Source organism: Austrofundulus limnaeus, unplaced genomic scaffold (genome assembly GCF_001266775.1).
Source record: "Austrofundulus limnaeus strain Quisiro unplaced genomic scaffold, Austrofundulus_limnaeus-1.0 Scaffold229, whole genome shotgun sequence".
In the NCBI taxonomy this organism is placed as follows: domain Eukaryota; kingdom Metazoa; phylum Chordata; class Actinopteri; order Cyprinodontiformes; family Rivulidae; genus Austrofundulus; species Austrofundulus limnaeus.
Genome location: NW_013952631.1, coordinates 526,764 through 537,209, shown reverse-complemented (window position 1 = coordinate 537,209; position 10,446 = coordinate 526,764). Strand labels below are relative to the sequence as shown.

The window sequence follows — 10,446 nt, the reverse complement described above, 5'->3', positions numbered from 1 at the left end:
TGCGGGGGTCATTTTGTTACCGCTATGCAGTATCTTGTTTTTACTATTATTATTAATATTATTTTTGTGAAAATAAAGTACTGAGTGATTTACTGAAATTTGCTAAAGAAGCTGAAGTTGAGTTCTTAAAGTTAAAAATAGATGAAAATGATAAAACTCTAGCCTAATACCAAAAGCAATAAAAGGCTAACTAGAAGCCAAAAGTAGCAAAAGGCTAGCTAACGGTCAAAAGTCAGAAAAGGCTAGCTAAATGTTTTAGCAAAAGGTTAGCTGGAAGCTAAAAGAGACAGAACAATAGCTAAAAACTGAAAATAGCAAAAAGACAAAATTAGAGCAAGGATGCTGAAGCAGTTTTTAAAGAGAACAATGTTGTAACACTGTTGACTTGATCTAAATGTAATGAGGAAAATATTTGAAAATAAGTATTTTTTATTATCTCCTGAATTGAGCAGAACATTTTGATATATGACGACTAAAATAACAGAGTAAACATAATTTTGAAAATTGCAAAAAATAATTTAGAAATGCTAAACTGGAAAGCAGTAACGTGAGTGTTGAATCAGTATTCACATTCGGGAAAACATTTTAAACTCTTACGTTTGTGTGGTCACAAAGGAGTGTAAACCAGGGTAAAACCTTTTTTTCTGCAACAGAACAACCATAAGATGTACTTTACTGTTTGCGTGCGAGGGCTCCTCAGTTGTGACAATTATCCGTCTGTCTCTGGGGCTGCCCTGAGCTTTTCCTGATTGAAGATACCGTATGTGGTCTGTTGTGACTTGCCAAACCGAACCCAGGTCGTTCATTGAAACCAGACTTAAACAGAACAGAGTGGAGCGCTGTTCTTTGTCTCCTCCTGATGTCTGATTAATACACTTTCCGTTATTCTGAAAAACACATCATTAAGCCTGCAATTATCAAATCCTATAAAGATTAGAGGAAACAGCTGTAAAAAAATCACACAAAAGAGAACAATGCAGTTCATTTTATTCAATGACTTGTCAGGTTGGTTTTGTTTACCAGGATCTTATTTGACAGAATGTAATATAACCGTATTTGTATGATTTTACCAACTCATCATAAATAATACACTGTCCTGTTTTGCTGTCGTCAGATTTTCTTATGTAGATCCCCTACACAAAAACTCTGGAGTGCTTGAGATAGTTTATAGTTGGGCTGTAATTGTTTTGATGTACTGTGGCGCCAAAGTTCTTCTAGAATATCTCAACAATTCATGGTGACTGAATTATACAATTGAAAATTTACTGGTCAAGTTGGAGCCAATGATTGGTCAAAATAAACACTGTGATGGCGTTTTATATATGTTTAATATATGTACATGTAAATATACATTCGTAAATAGACATGTTCTGTATATGCATATAAACATATATGTAAGTATGTGCAGTGACTCCTTAAATTAAAGGGCTAACATCTTTGAAGATGTCACCCACCACCTTATATGCTGAGTTTTAAACAAAAACCATGTTGAGAAATGACAGAATTTTAGCCAGTTTTGGTCAAATCTTGATATGTGTAATTTCATCCCATTTTGCAGCATGTCTCACTCAGAGTATGAGATCAAATTGATCACATCTAATTTGAACTCAATAACTGTTAAATTGACAGAGTTATAGACATTTTTGTGTTGGCTAATGATATTTTGCTAGCAGGGTTAAAATCCAACAAGTAATGTTTTAAGCACAGATCTTGCACAATGAGTAGCACTTACAGAATAAGTCGTGAATGAGTCTCACCTAAAACCAAACCCGAATTTAGCCTGATATACAGTATATAAAACTGGATTAATTGTAGTCACTTTTGTGTTTTCTAAGGGCAGTTGACTGGTGGACATCTAGATTGACTCTATAAGTTAATAAGTCTTATAAATAACATAAAAGTAATCAAAGGGTCAGTTGTAATTAACTTTAATGTTTGGTGTTTAACCAACTAAATACAAAAAGTCATGTTCTTCGTCTCATTGCTTTGGCTGAGCACTGCTAATAAACAATAACTGATCTCTACGTGGTATTTCTTGCATAGAAACAGTGTTTTAACACATCCTCTTATAAACACTGTAAAGTACTATGTGTACAAGTTGCGATAAGTAGCCGCCATCTCAAATTCAGAAGTCCTCCACTTTCCAACAGGGAATTCCCACTGGCAAGGTGTTCCAGTTTGAATTTACAACTTTTAAATGGGAAATTCCCACTTCCCAGCACAACTGCACCACAGCAGGAGTAGTGGGAAAAATGCAGCAAAATGGAGATTTTTGCACGGATAATGTCTTCATCTGTTGGCTACTTTGGAACCCCGTGCACCTCCACCTAGAGGTGGGATGCCGTCATGTTGCTGGTAAAGACAAAGACATTATTACATCTTTGAAGTTCTCACAGGCCACAACTGACCTTAACTTCAACACATGTTTATTAGAGTTATGATTATGTGTTGAGAATCAGTCTCAGCTACTACCACCCCAAATTCAGCCTCAAAATCTGTAAAGCTGCCTTTTGATGGAAAAAAAAAACTTTTACTTTCACTTCAGGGTTTTCCAGTGTTCAGATGACTGAATTCATTCTCTGGACTTGTCATGTGCAGCTGATCGGACTTGAATCCATGTCATGACAGAAAGTGTAATTTACCCAGGAGAAGCCAGTACTGTATATTGTTAAGGTGTTAGGATTAATGAAAGACTCTCTCATAAATAAAACCAGACAAAGTCTGTGTAAATGAAACTGTCAGTATGATAAATGCTGCCCTCTAAGTGATGCCATGTTTCTTTATCTTAGATTATTTCAGCATTAGATTGGGATTTATACCAACAATATTTATTCCACACAAATCGTGGGTTTGGAACTGGCAAGGACAGCCGTTACGGGATAATCGGTGTGTGGACGTCTTCCCGTTAGAGTGGCATGTTTTCACGCTTTGGAAATACGCTGAGGCCTTGCTGGAGTCCAGCCAGTCCAAACAAGTCTGGACCACCGTGCTTCCATACCTGTGAGCAGCGGGGGCCTGCAGCTCAGGTTTTATCCGCTGCTCAGAAACACAAGCAGACCCTGTGTTTTACATCCTCACCTTAAACTGGTGCCGTGTGGCAGCAGCTGCGAGTGGGCTGGAGAGCAGGTTTGTTGAATGAGTGACGGTGAGGGTGAGCCTGGTCATTATTAAACTAAACTGGCACTGTGCTCACTGTAGGTGGGATGCTCTGATCTTAAGAGACAGAAACCAAAAAAACAAACAAAAATATCACAGTTTAAATGTAAACAATCACTGATTTAGTTTACCATCTGAGATCATATCAATGGAACAGTTTCGTTGAAATATTTGTTAGATGGTAAGCTAATTGAGAAACAAACTCTCAGTGTTTTTGTGTTTCATGCAGAGCTCCAGTTTCTGGTTTGTGGCCATCTTGACCAGGATACCCTGGAAGAAGAGACGCTGTGTCTAAATGGAAAATAGCAATAAGTTCATTCTTACCCAGGGCAGATGTGCTTGGCAGATAAATAAATTATGGAAATTAGAGAGGTGGAGTTTTTATATGTACTATTGTACCAGCTGAGGATAATTAGAGCCATGCTCTGCACTCTGCAAAATCAGATAAGAATATCATTGCTGTTGTCAGTTTATTTTAATAAGGATTTCATGTATTGATGGTTGGACTTTATTGATTTTTTTTAATCAACAGCTTTTCATCGAACAGCAGAAAAAGGAAGAACAACATGTTGATGGGGTCAGGTTTTACATTTATAGAGTACAGACCAAAAATCTGGACAAACCTTCTCATTCAAAGAGTTTTCTTATTTTCATGATGATGAAAATTGTAGATTCACACTGAAGACAACAAAATTATGAATTAACACGTGGAATTACTGTACACACTTAACAGTGTGAAACAACTGAACATGTCTTACAGGTTCTTCAAAGTAGCCAACTTTTGCTTTGATTACTGCTTCTCACACACTTCTCTTGATGAGCTTCAAGAGGTAGTCACCTGAAATGGTCTTCCAACAGTCTTGAAGGAGTTCTCAGAGATGCTTAGCACTTGTTGGCCCTTTTGCCTTCACTCTGCGGTCCAGCTCACCCCAAACCATCTCGATTGAGTTCAGGTCCAGTGACTATGGAGGCCAGGTAATCTGGTGCAGCACCCCATCATTGTCCTTCAAATAGCCCTTACACAGACTGGAGGTGTGTTTGGGGTCATTGTCCTGTTGAAAAATAAATGATGGCCCAACTAAACGCAAACCGGATGGAATAGCATGCCGCTACAAGATGCTGTGGTAGCCATGCTGGTTCAGTATGCCTTCAGTTTTGAATACATCCCCAACAGTGTCACCAGCAAAGCACCCCCACACCATCACACCTCCTCCTCCATGCTTCACAGTGGGAACCAGGCATGTAGAGTCCATCTGTTCACCTTTTCTGCGTCTCACAAAGACACGGTGGTTGGAACCAAAGATCTCATATTTGGACTCATCAGACCAAAGCAGATTTCCACTGTTTTAATGTCCATTCCTTGTGTTATTTAGCCCAAAAAAGTCTCTTCTGCTTGTTGCCTGTCCTTAGCAGTGGTTTCACACAGTCTCCTCTTAACAGTTGTTCTAGAGATGTGTCTGCTGCTAGAACTTTGTGTGGCATTGACCTGTTCTCTAATGTGATCTGCTGTTAACCTGCCATTTCTGAGGCTGGTGACTCAGATGAACTTATCGTCCACAGCAGAGGTGACTCTTGGTCTTCCTTTCCTGGGGCGGTCCTCATGTGAGCCAGTTACTTTGTAGCGCTTGATGGTTTTTGCTTCTGCACTTGGGGACACTTTCAAAGTTTTCCCAATTTTTCAGACTGACTGACCCTCATTTCTTAAAGTAACGATGGCCACTAGTTTTTCTTTACTTAGCTGCTTTTTTCTTCCCATAACACAAATTCTAACAGTCTGTTCAGAAGGACCATCAGCTGTGTGCTGTACCCACCTTCTGCACAACACAACTGATGGTCCCAACCCCATTTATAAGGCAAAAAAATCCCACTTATTAAACCTGACAGGGCACACCTGTGAAGTGAAAACCATTTCAAGTGACTGCACTTGAAGCTCATCAAGAAAAGAGCGTGTGAAGCAGTAATCAAAGCAAAAGGTTTACTTTGAAGAACCTAGAATATAAGACATATTTTTAGTTGTTTCACACTTTTTTGTTAAGTATATAATTCCACATGTGTTAATTCATAGTTTTGATGCCTTCAGTGTGAATCTACAATTTTCATAGTCATGAAAATAAAGAAAACTCTTTAAACGAGAAGTTGTGTCCAAACTTTTCTGTACTGTATGTAGCTGCTTTTAGCTTCTCCGTAAACATCTGACCTAATGTAGTGTTTGTTTTTTATGTTTAAGGTAAAAATTTTATGTAGATGTTTTGTTTCCAACCTGCTCCTAGTGGGAGAAATGTTTTAACTGTTTTTGACTCTCCTTGATTGCTCACAATACATTTCATTGTATCTGTGCTCTGGACGTACTGTCAGACTTCCAAACAGAGCACAAGTTGGCTTTATTTCCTTATTTTGTAGACACAGACATTTAAAGTTGATATTAATACAGATTCTCAAACTCAAGGCCCATGGGCCAAATGTGGCCTGCCACAGCATTTTGTGTAGCTCGCAAGAGCTTCAAAGATGTATTAAAATCCTAAAGGGCCAATATTATGTGTTTCTCAGGCATTTTTCTATTATATTCCATAATAAATTACTATGTCACCTTCAATTGTTGTTAAAATACTGTTTATATGTATGAATCAAAAATAAAATTGACTTTGCATCATAGCTGTTTTTAAACACTTTGAAATTGGTCTCTGTCTCTTTAAGAACCTCCTACAGCTTTCGTCACACCCATTTCTGCACGTCACCACAACAGCTTCATGTTATTTACAACCTGGAACACTGTAGCATACTTTGTTATAATAATAATAATAATAATAAAAGCAGCAATATTATACAACATCGTTTTTGGAAAATGGTACCTCAGGAAACAAGTGAACCTTACCGTCGGAACAGAAAGTATGTTTTCTGAAGAACCAGAGAAAGTAGAGAGACAATGTTTCAGCTGGTAAGATATCACCCAGTCATTCTCACAGACACATGTAATGATTGTAACATAAGTTACGAATGCTAACCGTAGATTGCAGATAAATCAAACGACACTGATGCAAACAAAACAACGCAAGTTGTTTTCAGCTTACCTGGACAGACAGCGACTGCGTTTGTGTACTTCTGAGTGTTGGAATTGCATCGTCTTTTAGTGATAATCTTATTAGTCCACTGTTAAATTCCCTTTTCTTCAGAAAGCTATCATCTGTAAAGTGGCTCGCACAAATATATAATAATAATAATTATATATTTTTTTGTCCTTCGGAGGGTTACTTACAAAAATGAAATCATTATACAAACTATTTTTCAAAGAACCGTCTCATCATTGGCACCTGAAAATATATTTCCTCATAAGCATTTTTTTCAGAAAAAGACTGGACTGAGAAGTATTACAAGCTTGGTGGATGCAGTTTCACCAGTTATTTGCTTGCTAGTTGTTGCTGCTGATAGCCTGCAGGAGTTGTGGGGGAGGCATGCTCTGTGATGAGGAAGCTCAGCTTGGAGACCCAGCCCAGAGGAGGAGCTGCACCTAAAAGGCGGTTCTAGTCCCAACCAGTTGTTTTTGCTCCCCTGCCTAGCTGCCTCAGGACACTACAGGATTTCTCAAACATGCATGAATGAGTCAAAGCAAGACTGGGCATGTTTTTGATGAGAGGATAACATTATAACATGATATAAAGCTTAAAAAGTTGATTTTACATGATATTGCCTCTTTAAAGTAAGTACATACTAATTTAACGACAACATTAACAATAAACTGCATCTCCCATAATGCATGTTTTTTGTACCCAAAAAATGACAACATCCCACCATGGAGGTGCGTAGGGTTCAAAAGTAGCTGTGCAGTCGACAAAATTCAGTCTCAACTACATTGCATTTTTGCCATCTACTTTTGTTGCTGCCCAGTTGTACTGGAAAATAGAATTTCCCACTTAAACTGGAATGCTCCTTCACTGGGAATTTCCTGTCAGAAAGTGGGAGGGTTCAGAATTCAAGACAGCAGCTACTCACCACAACTCAGTTATGAGTAAAACCATCCAAAAAAAGCATCTTTGACTTTTAATAGTATTTCTGTATTATTTATTTCGTATTTAGTCAGTAGTATGCATAGTACTTTTCAGTGTTTATAAGAGGACGTGTTAAAACAATGGGCCTCATGCAAAAACCGTTCATATGCACAGATTTGTTCTTAAATTGTGTGAACGAGTGATTTAGGAGAATTTGTGGCATTCACCAATGTTTTCGTATTCTAAGATTTTTTTTCAGATACAAACAAAATTCACGAGTGGTCCAGACCTGTCGTATATTTTACGAGCAGTCAGTCTGCTGTTATCCAGATGGATTTTCTTCACTAATAACTTTATATTTCATTAGTTTGAAGATATTTCAAGTTGAAAATAAATCACACTCCAAAAATTATGTTGACAACAAGTTATTCTGTTTGAATTGGAATTAAATTTTAACGACATAAATCTATTAGATTAAAGTAAATTGGCTTTTAATGCTGCTGTATAACACTACAATATTAATATGAAGACCTCAAACTAAAAAMCAACTTAAATTATGCATTAATTGAAGTTTGGAGACATTTTAAAATGCDTYTTTTCAGAACCGCATCTGACACTTGTGACGGTCGGGAGGGGTGAGAAGGCCAGGCGGCGGGTGGGGGTGGGGGGGGTGCATAGTGGTGCGCGACTGTACTTCTGAATAAACGAAAACTATGTAACACTGTTGTTTACACTGATATTAAAAATTAACCAAAGAAAAACCAGAGCAGGACTACAGAGAGAGAGAGAGAGAGAGAGAGAGAGAGAGAGAGAGAGAGAGAGAGAGAAATATGATTTAGATTTTAATTTCTGTAACGACCCAAAGGAGACACGACGTTAACAGCAGTCATCATTTCATTCCTCGGCTTTAAAGCAGATCCTTTAATTCCACAGCTGACGCTGCTAAAAATTACTTTTTTTCTGGATCTCTGACAGCAGGACTTCAATCTCCGAATTTGTAAAGTTCTTCTTTTTTACTTTGCGATGTCATTCCTGAATGGACACTTCCTAGTATGTGGGGCAGGAAACGTATATCCTATATGGCGTTTTTGGGGTGGTAATTATTTAAATCACCTCTCCACGTGCACGAGCAGCTGGATACGAACAGGTGTAATTCATCACGTTTACGCAGCTTATTTACACACTTTTCCTGAAGATAGAAGAGTTTGTTGAATCTGACATGACATGTTCGTACGAACCCTTTGTACGAACAAAGGTAAGAGAAATTTAGGATAAGAATACGAACATGTTCTTGCATGAGGCCCAGTGTTTCTATGCAGGAAATACCACGTAGAGCTCAGTTACTGTTTGTTAGCAGTGCATATTTTCTGACACCTGTATATATTACTGCATATGCATTCATGGTGTGAGTTCTGTTTTCACCAGTACGGGCCTGTAGGCATTCATCCTTTTCCCGAAAGCTTAATGTTTTGATCTGGTGTCTGTATGCATACTAGATTACATACGGTATTGTATCATCTTTAAGGTTATAGCTTGGATCTTTCAAAGTATGGTTCTGTGGGAACGTTTCTAACATTCAACATAATATAAACATTTACTTTGCTTTAACTTGGCTTCATAAGATTTTTAAAAATAGTTATTTGCGAGTGAAGATAGGAGCAGCAGCAGCAACTCGCTAAATGTCATAATATTTCTACTGGGATAGTGTCGTAATGAGAAAGTGACAGTGGTTTGGAGGCATGAACCAATACAAAGCTTGAGATTAGAGTCATTTTGAAGACGGTAATCCATTTTAGTCTTCCTCAGGCAACCCATTAGATCATCGATGTGATCAGAATGAAAATATGCTCATCTAAACACAAGTCTAGTCTTGATTGGTCAGCCCAGGTTTGTTGCAAACAAATTTCTAAAAAGTAGAAAATCTTTTCATATTTCTGTTGCAAAAGAAACCCAGGAGTGTTGGGGATATGAACAATGGGCACACCTCCAGTCTGCTCAAACAGGCGTTTGACACATTTAAGATAAACTGACTGCTGAGAAGACTATCAAATCTGCAAAAGGAACGTTTGGATAAAAAAAAAATCAGAATAATAGGTACAGAAAGATAAATGTCACAAAGGAAAGCTCAGCGCAAACAAAGATTCAAGTGTTTAATGGATCAACGAGGGAAAAGTGAACCAAAGCAAGCCAGCTGACATCAGAACGAGGAGGAGGAGGATGAAGGAGGAGGAAGAGGAGGAGGGAGGCAGGCTTTGCCTTTTCTGGTTAAAGAAGCTGAGAGGACAAAGTGGAATTTTTGGGGAGCTGCAGACAGGCTGAGACGTAAAGCAGACTGCTGAAGCTGATGTATGACAAGAGAAGAGACACAGTTGCATGTGGACTAAACTTTAGATGCTGCTAAGGTAAACCAACAGAAGCTGGACGGTTTTATGTTTTCTAAGATGAAGCTGTCCTGAGTTGTGTGGCTGCTTCAGTTTTATGTCAGAAGCAGATCTCATAGATCATTACCATTATCATCCTGCCTTGACCAGGGAGCCTTGTGGTCTGATCCTGCTGTCCTGACTTACACATGTGTGTGTATATATTTGTGCATTTCAGTGTGAAAATAAGAACTATCTTTGGGACATCATGGATGACGACTTTGACCGCCGCATGGAGCTCAGGAGGCAAAGGAGAGAGCAGATGCGACTTGAAGCTGAAAAGTGAGTAAAATCTCTAAAAATGTGCAAACACCTTTAAAAACCCTCACACTTAAACACACAGACAGTTAATGCACACCGAAACCTCTACAAGCACTGAATACCATCAAGATGATCACTTTAACTTAACAAAACCGAAGAGTTTCTCAGTATATAAAACCTCATCTGATGAGACAAGTTCAAAACTCAAAGAAATGAATATATTACATTTAAACAAAGATCACATGTTAGGGATGTATGGAGGTAAATTTGTGTTTTTATGATTCAATCAAACAAAAAGCATCTTCAATCAAAAAAAATAATTTCAATCAAAAAATTTTTTTTATTGAAATTATTATTTTTTGATTGAAGATGCTTTTTGTTTGATTGAATCATAAAAACACAAATTTACCTCCATAGTGATGTCTCTCAGTGACCACTACACCTGATCTTAGTGCAATGTCTGCAAAATTCTCTGAGTTAAACCTATTTTTGTGTTTTCAGAGGTCTGTTGACTGAAGCGACCATCTTGAATTAGTTTGACCTCGAGTATTGATCAGTTAGGCATCTAGTGGTTACTGAAAGTTTCATTTAATTTTGTCGTGTGGTCGGTGATATTATTATTATTG

General features: G+C 37.9%; 1 protein-coding gene across 1 annotated transcript in view; it reads left to right on the top strand.

Annotated features, from left to right (window-relative positions):
- LOC106525502 (caldesmon) overlaps positions 1-10,446 on the top strand; it is a 22,187-nt gene that overhangs the window by 4,920 nt on the left and 6,821 nt on the right. Inside the window, exon 2 of the mRNA XM_014019765.1 lies at positions 9,738-9,841. Within this exon, the coding sequence (XP_013875219.1) occupies positions 9,768-9,841 (74 nt within the window). The 5' untranslated portion in view covers positions 9,738-9,767. The remainder of the gene's footprint in view (positions 1-9,737; positions 9,842-10,446) is intronic.